Source organism: Crassostrea angulata, chromosome 8 (genome assembly GCF_025612915.1).
Source record: "Crassostrea angulata isolate pt1a10 chromosome 8, ASM2561291v2, whole genome shotgun sequence".
Taxonomy (NCBI): domain Eukaryota; kingdom Metazoa; phylum Mollusca; class Bivalvia; order Ostreida; family Ostreidae; genus Magallana; species Magallana angulata.
In genome coordinates this window covers 11,153,258-11,172,529 of record NC_069118.1, presented here as the reverse complement: position 1 = coordinate 11,172,529, position 19,272 = coordinate 11,153,258, and the positions used below count along the sequence as shown (strand labels likewise).

The 19,272-nt window shown below is 34.6% G+C and overlaps 2 protein-coding genes and 1 pseudogene across 2 annotated transcripts; 1 reads left to right on the top strand and 2 right to left on the bottom strand.

The window, feature by feature from the left end:
* Positions 1-1,086: 1,086 nt before the first annotated feature.
* LOC128158006 (uncharacterized) lies at positions 1,087-5,631 on the bottom strand. The gene has a single exon (XM_052820673.1). It carries the CDS (start codon positions 5,496-5,498, stop codon positions 3,117-3,119), a length of 2,382 nt encoding a protein of 793 aa, XP_052676633.1. The 5' UTR covers positions 5,499-5,631; the 3' UTR covers positions 1,087-3,116.
* Positions 5,632-9,484: 3,853 nt separating this feature from the next.
* LOC128160422 (metallothionein-like) lies at positions 9,485-13,800 on the top strand. The gene is made up of 4 exons (XM_052823738.1): positions 9,485-9,588; positions 9,780-9,828; positions 12,996-13,112; positions 13,595-13,800. The coding sequence occupies exons 2-4, from the start codon at positions 9,801-9,803 to the stop codon at positions 13,675-13,677; spliced, it is 228 nt and encodes a 75-aa protein (XP_052679698.1). The 5' UTR covers positions 9,485-9,588; positions 9,780-9,800; the 3' UTR covers positions 13,678-13,800.
* A 147-nt stretch (positions 13,801-13,947) lies between these two features.
* LOC128159291 (uncharacterized) lies at positions 13,948-15,960 on the bottom strand (annotated as a pseudogene).
* Between the last annotated feature and the right edge of the window lie 3,312 nt (positions 15,961-19,272).

Here is a 19,272-nt window from a genome sequence, read left to right as displayed (position 1 = left end):
ATTTATGTACTTACGCATATCAAGTAGATTACAGAGGTTAAAAGGACGAGTACGCTAAAATTATTATTATCTATTATCATTTTTGAAATGTTAAAATTTTTAAGATGTATATATTAATGCCAATTTTTTTTTATCAGCAATTCAAGTGTATTTTCAATAAATTTTGTAGGAAATTGCATAGGTATCCAAATTTTTTGCAAGAAAGCATGTCAAAGTAGTAGTAAATTAATGACAAATTCCTTGAACAAGTTATGTAAAATCGATGACCGTGTTGTCTAACCTTAATAGTTATTGTGGAATCATTAAAATTCGTGGCGGCTAATTTTCGTGGATAGCTTCAATTTAACAGGTTCGTTGGGACGTAAATTCGTGTATTTTCGGATACTTACAAAAGAAAATATAACTTTTTAGTCCTAATTTATCTATTCGTGGATAATGTTTATACGTTGGTGAGCGGTGCCCACGAATCCTACGAAAATTGAGCCACCACGAAATCTAATGATTCCACAGTACAATTTAATTTGGAATAAAAGCATTTGTAATATCAAGAATTTCATAAAATTAATTCAGTTTGCCTAGAAACGCACTTGTATTCAGTATTGTTTTGACTAAGCATGGTCATTGATGTCAAATTTTAGATAGAATCTATAAAATATGTTTCAAACTTTCAAATGGTAAAACCTTTTAATGATTAAAGTATAATATAAAGTACTTATAATATTACTTATAATATTACTTATAATAAGATTAACAAAATTTCAGTTATCGTACTAGTATACTATAAGATATTAACTTTTCAAGAATGCTATCGTTTAAATTTATACATTTTAACTTATTTACAGTAAGATACAATTGCATTAGCGCATTTTTTAAATATAAAAACAGCACATACCCTCATATGACACTTGTTCATTTGAGAATCTACATTTTATTTTATATTTGTAAATTTTACATGCAATGAATGACAAAGTGTTATCTAATACAAAAGTATAATATATATATATATATATATATATATATATATATATATATATATATATATATATATATATATATATATATATATATATATATATCTAGTGGAAATATAGCCAATAACAATCAATATTACGGTAAAGATCTAGTAAATGATTCCAGAGTGTATTTTTGGTGCTAGAACCATTATGACGTCATAATTGATTTGATGAATCTTTTCCTATTTTACGACACTAAAGGAATTAATTAGAAAATAAAACAATAGTTTGACATTCTACATGTACATTTAATCACGGGAAAAGTAATCCCGGTACCTACATTCAATTTGACATCATTTTAAAAAGGAATTCAAAAGCTTGTTTAACGCCGTTTTGGAGAGACTGTAGGCAATCTAGAGTTATTTCATTTGTCAAAAATGGACAAAACTCCGAAATTTGTTACTTTTATCCTTCACATTTAATAGAAAATGGTTGTTTAAAACATGATTTTTCATCGTGTCTACCACAAATTTAAGCCCAAGGTGGAAGGTGAACAAAAAAAAAACTTATTTGGTAATTGAGTCCGGTGCAATTTTTCTACTTTTTTTCGGAGCACAGGTCCCACTCATGAGATTTTCCAGCTATTTCCACCACAAGTCCAACTCATGGCATTTTCCAGCTTTTTATAGTCTGAGCCCCATTCGTGGAATTTCCACTTTTTTTTAGAACTTTGGTCCCACTCACAGGTTCTTGTTGTTGTTTGGAAGCAAGACTCCAATTCGTTCAATTTTTCCTCTTTTGCGGAACAAATGTCCCACTTACGAGATTTCATAGTGTTTTGGGTCAAAGATGAGTCCGATTCACAGGATATATCTGCAGTTTTCGAGCATATGTCCCACTCACGAGATTCTTCCGCTTTTTGGGGGCGTGAGTCCCATTTACACGATTGTTCCCTTTTTTCGGAGCGTAGGACCCAATAATCGGATTTTTCAATGTTATGAGCTAACGAGTCCCTCTCATTAGATTTCCCCGCTTTTTTGGAACGTGAGTCCCACTGATGGGATGTTTCCACATTTACGGAACCTGTGCCCCACTCGCGGGGTTCTCTCGCTTTTTGGGAACTTGAGTCCCGCACACAGGAGGTGTTTGTCGCTTCGCAACTTGAATTCCACTCACGGTATAGTTTTTTACTCTTTTTAGATTCTGAGTTCCGCTCACTTGATATTTTCCCTTCTTCAAAACCTGAGTCCCACTAACAAGATTGTCCCCCTTTTTTGGAGCTTGAGTTCCACTCACGGGCTATTTCCGCTTTTATATCTGCTTTTTCAGAGCATATGTCTGTCCCATGGGAGTTTTCTGCGTATTTAGAGCAATTCCAATCACAGAATTTTTCATTTTCTTTGGAGTATGAGTCCCTTTCATGGGAATTTCCTGCTTCTTTGAACCCTGAGTCCTGCACACGGAAATCTTCCGTTCTTACAAAGTTTATATAGGATTTGTTTGTCGCTTCGCAACTTGAATTCCACTCACGGTATATTTTTTTACCTTCATCGGAACCTGAGGTACACTTACTGGATATTTTCACTGTTTTGATGCACGAGTCCCCCTCGCTGTATTTTTCTGTTTTTCCAGAGCATATGTCCTTCTTACGGTATTTCTCTACGTCTTCAGAGCATATATCCCTATCACCTGATTTTTCCGCTTTTTTGGAACGTGCGTCACACACATCTTTTGAACCTGAGTCCCACTCACGGGAATCTTCCTCTCTTACAGAGCATGATTCCCTCTCGCTGGATTTTTTACCGGAGCACGAGAACCACTCACTAATCCCGGTACCTACATTCAATTTGACATCATTTTAAAAAGGAATTCAAAAGCTTGTTTGACGCCGTTTTGGAGAGACTGTAGGCAATCTAGAGTTATTTCATTTGTCAAAAATGGACAAAACTCCGAAATTTGTTACTTTTATCCTTCACATTTAATAGAAAATGGTTGTTTAAAACATGATTTTTCATTGTGTCTACCACAAATTTAAGCCCAAGGTGGAAGGTGAACAAAAAAAAAACTTATTTGGTAATTGAGTCCGGTGCAATTTTTCTACTTTTTTTCGGAGCACAGGTCCCACTCATGAGATTTTCCAGCTATTTCCACCACAAGTCCAACTCATGGCATTTTCCAGCTTTTTATAGTCTGAGCCCCATTCGTGGAATTTCCACTTTTTTTAGAACTTTGGTCCCACTCACAGGTTCTTGTTGTTGTTTGGAAGCAAGACTCCAATTCGTTCAATTTTTCCTCTTTTGCGGAACAAATGTCCCACTTACGAGATTTCATAGTGTTTTGGGTCAAAGATGAGTCCGATTCACAGGATATATCTGCAGTTTTCGAGCATATGTCCCACTCACGAGATTCTTCCGCTTTTTGGGGGCGTGAGTCCCATTTACACGATTGTTCCCTTTTTTCGGAGCGTAGGACCCAATAATCGGATTTTTCAACGTTATGAGCTAACGAGTCCCTCTCATTAGATTTCCCCGCTTTTTTGGAACGTGAGTCCCACTGATGGGATGTTTCCACATTTACGGAACCTGTGCCCCACTCGCGGGGTTCTCTCGCTTTTTGGGAACTTGAGTCCCGCACACAGGAGGTGTTTGTCGCTTCGCAACTTGAATTCCACTCACGGTATAGTTTTTTACTCTTTTTAGATTCTGAGTTCCGCTCACTTGATATTTTCCCTTCTTCAAAACCTGAGTCCCACTTACAAGATTGTCCCCCTTTTTTGGAGCTTGAGTTCCACTCACGGGCTATTTCCGCTTTTATATCTGCTTTTTCAGAGCATATGTCTGTCCCATGGGAGTTTTCTGCGTATTTAGAGCAATTCCAATCACAGAATTTTTCATTTTCTTTGGAGTATGAGTCCCTTTCATGGGAATTTCCTGCTTCTTTGAACCCTGAGTCCTGCACACGGAAATCTTCCGTTCTTACAAAGTTTATATAGGATTTGTTTGTCGCTTCGCAACTTGAATTCCACTCACGGTATATTTTTTTACCTTCATCGGAACCTGAGGTACACTTACTGGATATTTTCACTGTTTTGATGCACGAGTCCCCCTCGCTGTATTTTTCTGTTTTTCCAGAGCATATGTCCTTCTTACGGTATTTCTCTACGTCTTCAGAGCATATATCCCTACCACCTGATTTTTCCGCTTTTTTGGAACGTGCGTCACACACATCTTTTGAACCTGAGTCCCACTCACGGGAATCTTCCTCTCTTACAGAGCATGATTCCCTCTCGCTGGATTTTTTACCGGAGCACGAGAACCACTCACTGGATTTTTTGGCATTGCTGATAGATGAGTTGGGTGTTTCTAAAGTACATTCTATTATTTCTTTTTTAATAAAACTGAAATTGACATTTTTTTCAGTTACTTTGGTACTAAATAATGATCCAAGGGAATCTATCATTTTAATTCCATTGCTCACTTCAGCACTCAGGTCAAAGTTCATTTGAATTAAAGGCAAGGCTCTAACTGCTATTAGTACTTTATTAGTTTTTAAACAGTTTAGGATATGTTCCGTTTCTTTATTAGGTGAATCTGTTGATACTATTGTTTCTAACCAGTGTGCAAGGTACAGCTTTCTGTGTTCTAATAATCTTAGTGATTCCTCAAGTTTCTGTCTAGCATGCTTAGAAACCTCTGCCAATTCATCAAAGTATGTTTTTTCTTGAGTTTTTAATCGATTAACCATTTCTTCAATCATTCTCGTGATTTTCTCAGTGTATATGTCCTTTTTGTCATCTAAATCAGAAATGTTTTGTTTTTCCTTTTGGACAATAGTCTCAATCTTTGATATAAGGTATTTTATCTCTTGAACAAGTTTTACTTTCGTTTCATCTGAAAATGTGTCAACTGCCTTTGAAAGTGTAGAAATGTTTTCACAATGCTTATGTTCATTTACAACACAGAGAGAACAGAATCCTGTCTGGTGAGTTCCACACACAAACTCGATATTTCTGTTCTCGTGTTTGTCACACCATTTCAAAATATCTGTCTCTATCAGTTTCAAAGACCTGGTATAATCCAATCCATAATTCGTTAAAGGAAATATCTGATGGGATTGCAATGCTTTGTATTTTCTATGGTTTTGACTACATTTCTCACACAGAGAATCTTCGCACTCCACACACCAGCTTCCTGCTTTAATGTCAATTTCACAATCTATTTTGCATGGTCCACACCAAAGGTTAGTCAATGAAGTATGCTGTCGTATACAGTTACTTAAAAACAAATTCTCTGGGAACCTGCTCGCCCAATCTTTAATAGGATATTGATGCAAAACCCCTGGTGCTGGAACAAACGCCCGACACACAGGGCAGGGAAATCCTAGGGCTGGGTCACAGTCCTTACACGACGACTCGATGTGGGCGGATAAACAACGATGACAAAATGTGTGTGTACATGGCAAAAACCTTGGAATCTGCAACTTTTCAAAACAAACTGGACACACTGTAAAATCCTCACAAGAATCGTAATGATTTGACATCGCCATTTTTCTGATTAAAGAAAACGAAAGTTGGCTTAGTCTCGTTCAACGAGCAATTAAAAATTTCCGTACCTTTCCGGGCCCTCTGCGGGAAAGGCCGAGAAGTTGCGACTGGTTCAACGAGACTTTTGTAAGTCCGACGTTGTTGTCTTATCCCTGGCCACAATTTACATTTTAAATAGGCCTGGGAAACAGACATTTTTTTATGGGCCTTTCCGACAGGTTATGCCGGAAAAGTCCGATAATTGGCGATTGTGAAGGGGGTTTGTTTGATAATGTAATCAATTTTATATATTTGCCCCTTACCTGGGGAACAGGGACTTTTAAAAGTCTTTATCGCTGTCAGTCCGCCATTCTGTCTCAATTTGGTTTTGCAGACTTTTTCTGTTATGGTTTTGAAAATTTATTTGAAACTTGCTATGTATCTTTATAATGAGAGAGTACTCGGTCTGGTGAAGTTTTAGGTTTTGTTCAGGATTGATCAACTGATGGTGGCAAGCTTAATTTTAAACTACTCAGTTTTTTCTAACTGGGTTTGTCCTTTAAAATATTTCATTGAATTTTCTCAAAATATATTTATCGCATTAAAGTAATAAAAGGCATTCCTTTAAAAAGAGCGTTGCCGACAGCATACATGTATTGTTTATGCAATACTCTCATACAGATTGTTTGTTAATATTTAAACATTTAGAAAAGAACAAAGCTAGGAGCTAAATCGATAAGGTACTATACTATGCATAATTATAATCTCGTCTAAAATTTATTTCCATCCACGCCTCCACAGGACAGTCCTTCACCAACGTTCCCTTACACTTAAGTCATTTTGTAGATCTTCTTTTATTTAAATTTGAATTTATTTGACTTTTATATAAATTTTGTACAATTCAAACGAAGAGGCACCACTGAGTATTTTCATTAAAAAGGATTAATCAGAAGACGCTAAACCGAATTCTCAATCCACCACAATTTTATTGATTTATGTGATTTCATTGTTCAATAAAGGATAAATAAATGCTCTTCCCTAAAAACTTTGTTAAAGAATAGGAAAAAATGTTGGTTACTTATTATCAACTTATTATTTGAAACTTGCTATCGGTATATGTTATACATCATATTACATTGTAATATTCAAAAAAGCAATGGCATATGATAACTATATACACAGATGTGTCAGGTAAACATTTTGCTTTACATTTACATGTAAAGTATTGTTCATGAAAATAAAAAATAACCGCATTTTGTTGATTTGTTGATTTATTCCAATTGTTGTATATCATCTATGAAGACTCTTTAAACCTTTAAAGACTAATTATCGGACAATCTAGTTTTAAAATGAAGTAAATGATAGTTTATAAATGATATCCCTAAAATCATTAATATGTTTCTGTGTAACCTCTGTAGATAAAAGAAGTGCCATCTTACTTTCTCTTTGCATTTTACATTTCCCTATGTTATATAATGTGTATATTGATTATATATGTAAGTGTAATAATTAACAAAATATTCTGATCTATGTATATTGATGGTACGTGCAATCAAATCCCACCAGCACTTTGTGTATTTAAACAATAAAATGCTTTCTTTGGGGATTCATTCGGAATATGAAGGAAGCGACATTGCAGAAAAAATACATAACCCGCGTTAGCGGGTTATGTAATTTTTTCCTGCAATGATCGCTACCTTCATAACCCGCATGAATCATCAAAGAAAGCATTTTATTGTTTATATAAACATCTCTCTTTTAACTAATTAATAAATTGATTATGAAAAATAAGTAGAAATCACTTAATTACTGGTAATGTACATAAGTACGCTAGCTAGAAGAAACCGCCAAATCGTCTCTTGTGAGACTTTGAGTACGACATCATCATGATTACTTCGTGCAGTCCGTGATATTTTGTAGGTCACTGAAGGTTTAGACCAATCGATAAACAGGGCGTGTCAATTTCAGACCTGTCAATATCTTCTCAGTTTCAGCCGCTGTAGATTTCGACCAATCGATAAATGGGGCATGTATATTTCAGTCTGGCTGTTTCTATAGAGCTATGAATTAACTATAAGTTTTCGTAAGAAATAGAGGGAATAATACTTGGTAGATGTAAATATATATCTATGAGATACATACTACAAGTGATAAACTTCTGTATACATAGCATGCCTCTGACTCAACGAGTTTTGAAAAAGTCCCTGACCCTATTAGATCGATCGATAGGAACACGATATACGTCTATATGTGTGTAGTGTATATGAAGCAAAGGGTTTATTATCAATTTTTACACATCTTATATTTGAGAAATGCATGATAGTCTAGATGATTTAAAATTTTGTTTGTTAAGTAAATCACACCACAGCACAGGTATAAATATTCAATAGAAAAGATGTGAGTGTGCATTATTTTTACGCAATATATATATATATATATATATATATATATATATATATATATATATATATATATATATATATATATATATATATATGTACACACACCAGAAATGAAAAACCTCAAAATAAGTTAATACGTGTTAGAGAAATAGTTCAAGTACAGTTAGATTTATTGTGTTTGCTAGCCAGTGGTTCACGATCCGCTCCTATCCTCCCACTAGCCAAGAGCTCACCATCCGCTCTTTTCCTTTTACAGAAGAGAGAGGTGGACACAAACCCCAGGCTAGCGACAGGAGAGGAGCGGATCGTGAATCCTTGGCTAGTGAGAGGAGAGGAGCGGGTCGTGAATCCTTGGCTAGCAAGAGGAGCGGATCGTAAACCCCTGGATAGTGAGAGGAGAGAAGCGGATCGTAAGCCAGTGATTACTGAAGATGAATTTTTGACGATATTTTATACAATCTCAGTTTTATACTCAGAAGGAAGTACATGTGTTCACATCACCCTGTATATCACTTTGCGCACGACCACTTTATACAATATACATCTATCTGAAATTCTTTCACACGGTACTGAATATATTACACACATTACTCTAAACATTTGTATAATGCGCTGTATGTATGTACACATAATAATCATGAAATATACTTGTTTCAACAATATTCAAGTTTACATGATACAAATCCGGTATGTGAATGCTACATAGTTTTTTATATTCCCATTTCGTAGTATACGCATTTATCTAGACTGTAAACTGTTTTTGCCCTATATAAAAATGTTTTATAATTTTTGAATGATATTAAACCCAATAAAAATCAGAACGTTCATTAATCTGGTCATAATCAAAGCGAGATGAAAAAACTAATAAATTATAGTTGTAGAGGATTTCATATTTTGAAGAAGAATGATTATATTTATTCATGTCTTATCTTAATTGTTTATTAATTCGATCCTTAGTTAAGTAATGTAATTTTTAAAAAAAAACTAAATTTTTTTTTGATAATGCATCCTATTACATAGTTTCTTTAGTATACCGCGACATGCCCTAGAAATTGTACGTATAAACACACAGCACTGTTGTAATCATTAGATGCTAAAACGTAGTGAGTAGTCTCATTGCTTCATTTCTGTTATAGGAAAGTCGCTTGATATGTAGAATGGTGCCCCCCCCCCTCCCCTTTAATCTCACCACCTCTTTCTTTTAAAAAATTCATGTATTATAGTTTCGTTTATGAGTTCTGTATACAATGTATAATCACATGACTTCACGTGACATAACTGATTATGCATTTTTCCACACGGCACCTCAATGAGTCATGGCTTATCATACGACCTAAATGATACTGCTTCCACGGGGTCAAAGTTCTATGCATTAAATATACGTACGTATACGTATATAGAGCATATATGCACGTTATTGCATATAAATAATTACAGCATATAGAGTGTATATATATTGAATAGAATTTTTTTTTTAAGTTGACCTATATGCATTTATACATGTATGTACTTTCAAAACAATTGAAGCATCAAGAACAGACTGTTTTTTAACTAAAAACTTCTATACATTTTGCGCACGTCATTGTATATTTGTCTATTGACTTTTTTGCACACGATACTGAATACTTGTATACGTGTGCAAACTGAACTATATACTATATTCAATCTGTGAGAGAACACTCAATCGTTTGTTTAGGAGGACAAAGAGGAGGTAGGTCCTGTATACTTATGCACACATATACACTCACTCCGGAAGATCCGAACTGTCTGCTTTTATACAGAAATTTTAAAAACATCATTATGCTTAGTTATTCTAAAAGCTTTGAATAATCGGTCATCAGTTTAAAAGATGTGATTAAAAACCGGTTATGTTTTCTATCTTATATTTTGATTTAATTTCAGAAACATCAAGACTAAGAAAACATGGCTGATCCATGTAACTGCACTAAGAGTAAGTCATAGTAGCAATTTGATGAATTCACGTGTTGTAAACAAAATTCGACACGACCAATGTCACCCCTGTGAATGTGTTCGGAATGTTTCCTTTATCTTTGTTAAGTATGTAATAAATCTAGAGGTGCTCAAATGTAAGTTCACGAGACTTCACCGAGATTTGTTCAGTTCCTGTGAAATTTCGAGCAGAAGTATAAGTGTTCGGAAAATATTCTCAAAATACGCAAGTACTGATCGATTTTCATATCATATCTCTATGAGTTATGTAAAAAAATCAACATCTTTTAAGATGTATGTCTTATTTCACCATCTACCGGTTTTTTAAATTAAACGATGATACTCGAAACAGAGTTATCGTTCGTGTTCAACCACGTGTAGAGTGGTTGATAATATAAACATTGGGTTGCTTAATAAATTCATAGCCATGTTTGATGCTTGAGGTGTGCAATACCATGTTTTTAACAAGTGAAAAGCTGTCAATGTGACAGCAAACCGGGTTTTCTTTTATGTAAACTGTATCCATAATCCATGTCAACCCTTATCCAGTGAAATGGAGTACCCTACATGTATATGCAACATTTTGCCAAAAAATGACTAAGTTCAAAAGCTAGTATTTTTTTCATAAATTATCGGAAATCAAAATCCTAGCAATATGCACACCTCTGATATATGTACAATTGATCTGCAAAAGAACAACTTCCTATCTTGAGAACTGTAGGAGGAGTTATCCGTACAATGAGGGTACCCTATATGCAATATTTTGCCAAAAAATGACTAAGTTCAAAAGCTGGTATTTTTTCGATAAATTATCGGAAATCAAAATCCTAGCAATATGCACACCTCTGATATATGTACATTTGATCTGCAAAAGAACAACTTCCTATCTTGAGAACTGTAGGAGGAGTTATCCGTACAATGAGGGTACCCTATATGCAATATTTTGCCAAAAAATGACTAAGTTCAAAAGCTGGTATTTTGTCGATAAATTATCGGAAATCAAAATCCTAGCAATATGCACACCTCTGATATATGTACAATTAATTTGCAAAAGAACAACTTCCTATCTTGAAAACTGTAGGAGGAGTTATCCGTACAATGAGGGTACCCTATATGCAATATTTTGCCAAAAAATGACTAAGTTCAAAAGCTAGTATTTTTTTCATAAATTATCGGAAATCAAAATCCTAGCAATATGCACACCTCTGATATATGTACAATTGATCTGCAAAAGAACAACCTCCTATCTTGAAAACTGTAGGAGGAGTTATCCGTACAATGAGGGTACCCTATATGCAATATTTTGCCAAAAAATGACTAAGTTCAAAAGCTGGTATTTTTTCGATAAATTATCGGAAATCAAAATCCTAGCAATATGCACACCTCTGATATATGTACAATTGATCTGCAAAAGAACAACTTCCTATCTTGAAAACTGTGGAGTTATCCGTACAATGAGGGTACCCTTTTGGCAGCCGCCATCCGCCCGCCCGCCCGCCCGCCATCCGCCCGCCCGCCATTTTCACCATTTTAATAACCGGATTTTTCCGTTGGAAAACCCGGTTAAAAAATAATGGGTGAATGTTTTGCATAAAAACTTAGTAAATCGAGCCATTTTCAAGAAACATTCTGCATAAAATAGTACAGTCTGTTTCACTAGGTGCGTTCAGAGTTGTACCGTTGGTAAAATTGAGATTTACCACTGGCAGCATTTGGTTGCCATCGGTGAACTATGGTAGCCAATGATCACCAAGTGCTGCCATTTGTAGCAATTTGTAAAGGTAGTACCATGAACGATTTTTTGTCAAATTCAAACAAATGGTAGCCTTTGGTCACACTTGGTTACCAATTGTAACCATCTGAACACATAAAACAGTTGAAAACAAAACAAAATACCTTTTCTCTGTGAAGTGTGACCGTTTCCCTTTAAAACATCTTCATTGAGTGATTTATTATGCTTAAAAAGTCATCGTAATACACAACTTTGATGACAATTTTGTTAAATTCCCAATTATATAAAGAAGTCTACAAAATGACTAGCAATCCATCATTAATAAAAAGAAAGTAAAGATTAATTGCAAAATTGATAATAAATATTTAACGCCAGCAAATATATATATAAATAGAATTAATTTTAACAGAAGCTTGGACTTTGGGTAGTTGTCCCAAACAGTGTGACATAGGTCTATTAATAATTTCTTTGTTGGCCATGGATCTTTGAAATCTCTAAAGCAATTTCTACGCAATCTGTGCATATTTCACTCGATATCAACATCCTTTTAACTTGATTTGATGCAAGAAATAGTAACGTCTTACCGAAAGTCCAAGCTCGAATATCAAAATGCCGGTTCTCTATCACATACTTTCTATAAAACTAAAATGTTTCTGGGTATAGAAACGGGTTTTAGAAGCCCTCGGTTGTCTTAGATTGTCTTCAAAATATTCATTCAATAAGATATGCATATATCTTATTCTAAAGTCTTTATTTACATCAGTATTTATAGGCATCTTATATCGCGCCATGTTGAATTAGCATAATGGCGTCACCTACCAAACTTGCCCAAGCTCTAGGCTGCCTGTAGATTTGGTGACCTCATTTGAAATTGAAAGTACACCAATGGTCAACATTGGTAACAAATTGCTACCACTGGTAACCAATTGTAGACATTGGTGACCGAACTTGACGTTGGTAACAATCTGGTGAACTCTGAACGCACCTATTATTAGTGTTATTACTAGGCCAGGCGCGGATCGAAATTAATTCTTAGGGGGGGGGATGTCTACTACGCATGTTAATTGTAGCAACAGCAGAAAAAAAACTATTTTTGTATTGTCACATTTATTTCTAGGACACATTTTACCCACCAATTAATGAAGATAAAGTTAAAAATCAATAAACCTCTAGGATTTATATTTGACTACAAGTACCTAGATTCTCTAAAATAGACTATAAGCACGAGGCACGATTTTTACTGCGAAACTGAAAGGGTCAAATAAAACCACGTGATTTAAATTTAAATGACAATAACATTCGCAGGGGTGAATGTAAACAAACCGAGTAGTTGCACTCTGAGAGAGAGAGAGAGAGAGAGAGAGAGAGAGAGAGACCTATACACTAGACATTAAGTTATTTTTTATGCAATAATATTTTATAACATTTTTTGTCAGCTGGAACATGTGTCTGCTCTGATTCGTGTCCAGCAACAGGATGTAAATGTGGACCCGGATGTAAATGTGGTGACGGGTGTAAATGTTCAGGCTGCAAAGTCAAGTGTAACTGCAGCGGTAAGTATTTTCTATCGATTTTTTTTCACAACCCTAAAACAGAAAAATGCATTTTTAATTGTGTACATTATATAAATTTAATTAGCTCTGACACATTCAATTTTTAGAATTCAATGAATTTAAAACCATTCTATAACATTTTACAATATATGTAGGTGAATTATTTATTCACAAAAAAAGTTGCGATCGTTAACATACAATATCTAATTAGACTCATACTAAGTTCGTATTAAAAGAATAAAGTTGCACATATGTAACATGGAGATTACGGTGATTTTTTTTATTACGAAAACACTTATACTACCAGTCGTGGTGAGCCATCTACGTGAGAATATCAACGATCAAACATCTAGCTCTGTATTAAAAAGGGTGTTTTTTATTTATATCATAAATTGCGTTCATGGGCAATTCGTTTTGTATCTTACATTGAAATGTACGTACAATAATCATCTATTATCAAATCATTGATTTTCTTTGAACAGGATCTTGTGGTTGTGGTAAAGGGTGCACTGGACCGGAAAGCTGCAAATGCGCAAACGATTCCGGATGTGGCTGTAAGAAATGAGTGCGTGTAAACAAAAGACCGATGGCGGACGCACTTTATTGTTTTATATTGTTTCTCGTTTATTGTTTCTATGATGTATTCTAATGTATTTGTTAGCATAATAAAATAATTTTAAAAAATTCGTACACTCTTTGAATTGTAGTCTTTCACCAGACACAAGTGGTTTTAGTCACACGGTAAAACCACATTATTTATATATTATCACAACAACCAAGAAATCATATCACAGATTCAATCAGTCCATCCAGTTTCACTACCACAACCGAAATATCACTCGAACGGAGCGGCATAAATTGGTCCACAAATCTTCAAGTACGCTCCAAATGAGATTTCCTGGGCCATGTAGCGGTCTGCTGCTACTGTGATTCTCTGCTGCGTCAGGTGGCTGGTTCTTTTGACGTCGCCCTCTAGATCCGATGGAGCAACCCTGGTTTTAACAATGTCAACATCTCTCTGAAGAAAGGGGGCCAGCTGGTAGAAGGACAATGATAGACCTCTTGCCTTAAAGTTCATTCTGTGGTGCCAACCTGTAAAAGATAACATTAATTATAAGAAATGAATAATCATATCGATTCATACTCAATGTTTACTCATTACATACTAATATCAAATCAAATATCTAGTATACGCGAAATTCTCTTTATTTTGATTACCTTCTACGTCGTTGTTCGTTCTGATGGCGAACTGGTAGACATTCCAGTTCCAGGAGCGGATGGGGAAAACTGGATTTTGGATCCAATGGTCCCTGACGTACTGCGTGAGTGGCTGGAGGTTGGCTGGGGCTCGTTCCTCCATCACTCTGAAGACATCCTCAATGTGATTCCATGGAAGGAATAGCAATGCCAGGAGCTGTTTAATGAAGCTGTGAGCACCTTGCCGCTGTCTAAAGGTGGTGGCCAGGCCAAGCTGTTGAACATGGCTCCACACAGCCTTTGACCAGTGAAAGGCGCAACCCTTCAAGGATGCATGCGGGAAAACTTCGCGGATGGCCTGCCAAGCACCTGAATTGATTCAAACAAATTTTAAATATATGTCAGTAAAAGGGAGAAAAACAACATTGAAAAACATTGATGTTCCTATAAGTACTTCTATTAAATAGATATTTTTGTAAATTATTTTTTTTTTTACATGTATTTAATATACCTGCTTCGAAATCGGCAGTCACCATTTCCACCGATGAATTCCCGAGCCTGTTTTGCACGGCACGAAAAACCTGAAACAGCAATAATATTTTTAATTTATCAAACAATCAAGTTGTTACTATTACATATAAGAAATTATATAAATAAGTTTTCATATATAAAAATATAATTACTCAATATTTTACCTCAGTATTGTCTTCCTTTCGTCGACGAGACATAAGGGCAAAGAGCAGAGGAAACTGCATAGACCTCCCATCTTTCTCAACAAAGGCGTGGATGGACATTAGTTGGCCAGTTGGTTTCAGGAAGGATTGCACAATCTACAATTATAAAATAAAATATTAATCAGAACATCTCTTTTTCATAAAGATAAATATATTGTTGAATTTTCTTCCTGTTCATTATACCTTAAAGGTGCCATCATTGTACCATTTCTTTGCTTGTCGCAGAATATTAAGTTGGTACTCTGTAGCGAAGATCAGGCGTCCTCCTCGCCAACACGGAGGTCAGCTTTCAGGAATTCTTCGCACTGGAGAAAGTCCATGTTGATCTGAAGAAAGTAAAAGTACATGTAAGTAAGGCATTGGAACAATAAATAATTCCTAATTATATAATTCAATGTAATGTGTAACATGAATACCACGAAAAGATAATATACCTCGAAATCCAAGTCTGTGGGGTCTTTGAGTCTAAATGCAGTTCTGTAGTTATGCACATATCGCTTGATGTTTGACGTCTTTGGAGCTACGAACCTGTCTTGTACGGTGTCGGAAACTGTGGCCTCGACGATGTCTCGCGCAGGTCGAAAGACTTGATCCACTGTAATTGCTTTAGCCTGCAAATTCACAAAAAAATAAAAATAAACTTTAAACAGTATAAAGTTAATTTAATTTTATAATCCAGTGTAATGGAGTAATCTAAGATTAATTTAAAATGAGGTATTTATTGAAAATATATTTTATGTACAATTCTATGACAATCACTACCTGTGCTGAAACTTTCTTGAGATGTGGCAGCTTGAGGTCCGCAGGATGTACATGAACATTGGCTCCTCGAACAAAAGAGTTGCCTCGTTGCAGGACTGTGGCACGGCATCTGATCGTGGCCGATCGCACACTACACGTCCACATTGTAGTCTCCTTGTTCTTGTGCTGAAAAATAAGCAATAACATTAAGTATTGCATCATCACAATATTAGGTTTTTTAAGATTAAATTTATATATCTTAAACTTGATTTAATATACCTTAACCCCATAAGTAAATCCTCTCCTGTGGTTCATTTTGGCGCTCTCTTCCACCATACGCCTATGGGAAATATCAAAGTCAGAGGACTCCATTGCTTCAGGGGTCCGAAACAGTGAATCTGGCTCCTCGAAAATCTCACTCCCAAGTTCCAACCCAGTCAGATGTGGAGGAGGATCCTCTACAGACGTTGACTCTAGAACTTCTTCTGTTACTTCCATTGGCTGAAATAACAAAAAGCAGACATATGGGGTTGTTGATATATATATATATATATATATATATATATATATATATATATATATATATATATATATATATATATATATATATATATATATATATATATATATATGGGATGTATAAAAACCTGTATCAATTATTTTAAAATATTTGCATGTATACGTACAAACATACACATATTGATTGTGTAAAAAAGAAAAACATCTTACAAAAGTATTTTCTTCCCTCTCCTCATCCCTCTCCTCTATACGTCGAGCACTGGAAGGAGTCAGCTCTGTTCCTCTTTAGCTCTCTGTACTGTGCTCTGCTGACACCTGAAGATTATACGAATATATATTGTACTTATATGGAGTCCCAACAACGAACAATAGTAGCTCTTAGTAATATAATAAATGAAATAATATAATAAAAAGTATGTAAGAGATTTTTGAAATATGTTATATTGACATTATCATATGTAATAATTTTTAAAAAGACTTGGACACGATTTGAGCTCAAAATTTTCAAAATTTTTGTTGATGTAATGAAATTAATTATGAACCCACTGAATCAGTCTATCTTGTTTCCACAAGTTATTTTGATAGAGAAATGGCAATTTCTTTACTATACAGTATTTGTCAACAAAATTGTAAGACTCGAGCTTTGTTTACATAACAACAACTTCTTTCCTCTGTATCTCGCTCGTAACATGACTTCTAACATTCAAATTTTGATGAGTCATTCAAAATACAATGTAAACTACATGTATTTTATACATAAAAGCAAAAATAAAATTTTCATTTGAAATCGTGTCCAGGTCCCTTTAATAACTGTAATACTGAGATATTATACTATAATAATAAGGAAAAAAAACTATAGAAAAAACATATAAACATTAATATTTGCTAATAATTCTTTCATTTCGGTAGGACGAAGTTAGGACAACAAATAACACTGGGCAAGTTTGGAGTCGGTAGATTGTGTGTACATAGAAAATATTTTTTAAAAAACAAAACTAGAAATGCATGCTGAATGTGAACTCGAGGGTACAGGGTCAAAAAAAAATATTTTACTTGTTTTTAATGGCTTTTCCGCACAAAAATATAGCTGACAGAAATTTAAAAACCATGACTTTTTGTTCATTTGAAAAGAAAATAACATTTTTGTAGAAAAAAACTCATCATAAAAATTGCAGCTCAATATTGCTTTAATAGTCCATTAAATCCTGTTTTTCCAAGTATGTTATGTTCCAATTGAAATAAACCTGATAGTTGTCTTCTGTTTCATTTCTTCTCTGATTATTATTTATGGAACGCCATAGCTGCCTTATGTGGCTATTTTATATGTAGATGGTGCTTTATTATATTATGCTGTGGTTATTTCATGTGAAGATGGTGCTTTATTATATGAAGATGGTGCTTTATTATATGAAGATGTAGCTGCAATAATGTAGCCCTCTCCGATTTTTTATATCTGATGTTTACTGGAGAGGGCTACAATTCCATAGGATCTCCGTAATGGTGCAAAATTAAATTTTTAATGCGACTGACTTCGGTCTGAAAAGATCGATTTTATATTTGACTTCCTTTGGATAAAATGATTTTTTAATTCAGGTTGAACAAACTAACCGTATATAAATCAAAACCAGATAAAACACATCAGCATGTTTACAGTCGTCTTTTTCAGCAGCCATGACAGTTCTCGCGTGATTTTATGGGATTTACGCTTGGAGTTTTGATGGGCTTGATAATGTCACTATAAATAATTTATCTAACCTCGTTCTATCACTAAAACATCATTTAAGGAACTGGTATGTAATGAAAAATTCATATTTACCGCGTTAATTATGTTTAAAATAGGGGAATTCCTATATTCAGTTCAAGATCCGCTCCTAAATTCTCATTGGCTGTCTCAAAATAAAACCGGTCAAGGTCAGTAAACATGGCGGACAAATTCAACTTGCGTTGTTGACATACACGAAAAATAACCGATATATGGACTATACCTGATATTTTTGGATTAATTTATGCCATAGACATCTACATTATTTGAGTTCAGGTAAGAAATGCAGATGTTATCGTCATTTATATACGAATTGAGACGAAATCGTTGCGGGAGTGAATCACTCCTACGGAGATCCTATGGAGTTGTAGCCCTCTCCCAAAAAAAAAAAAAAAAAAAAATCGGGAGAGGGCTACATTATTGCAGCTAATGAAGATGGTGCTTAATTATATGAAGATGGTGCTTTTTTATGTGAAGATGGTGCTTTATTATATGAAGATGGTGCTTTATTATATGAAGGTGGTGCTTTTTTATGTGATGGTGCTTTTTTATGTGATGTGCTTTTTAATGTGACGATGGTCACTCGGAACTTTATTTTTGAAGACTGAGTTAAACATTTATTATCTCGAAATTTTGAAACTAGAACAAAATTGATACAGTTAAAATCCATTTAATACACAATTGCTAGTTTCTCTTTTTTAGCATAATAAGTATTTATGTGTCGAGATGAACTGTACGACTTTATCTCAACTGAATTGACAATTATGATTAATTGAATAATACAATATTTTGTCAGTATTTCTTGACATTTTACTTTTGCCTTTACCACTTATAAAAGGGCCTTCTTTAAGCTATATTATAGTATAGTAGACCTTTCCCTGTGACTTTCCCTTACTTTATCTTCAAGTCAAATCCTATCACCTAGGGCATCAGCCTGTTTAAAATCAGATCCTCAATCCGTTCCTTTATTTGTTTTTTTTTATAATGTTTTGTTTTGAAACACTCAGGGTGTGAGCTCTTCCTCCAACTCATCACTTAGGTTAAAGAGGAACGGTCATCAATGACGAAGACCGACTGGGCGATGACAATAACAAAATCAAAATACTGAAGAACTGACGGGAATTGATTTTGTCGATGTTTATTTATTTCAAAATCAATGATATGTTATTTTGCATGACAAGTACATGTAGTTTCTAATTTGTATATG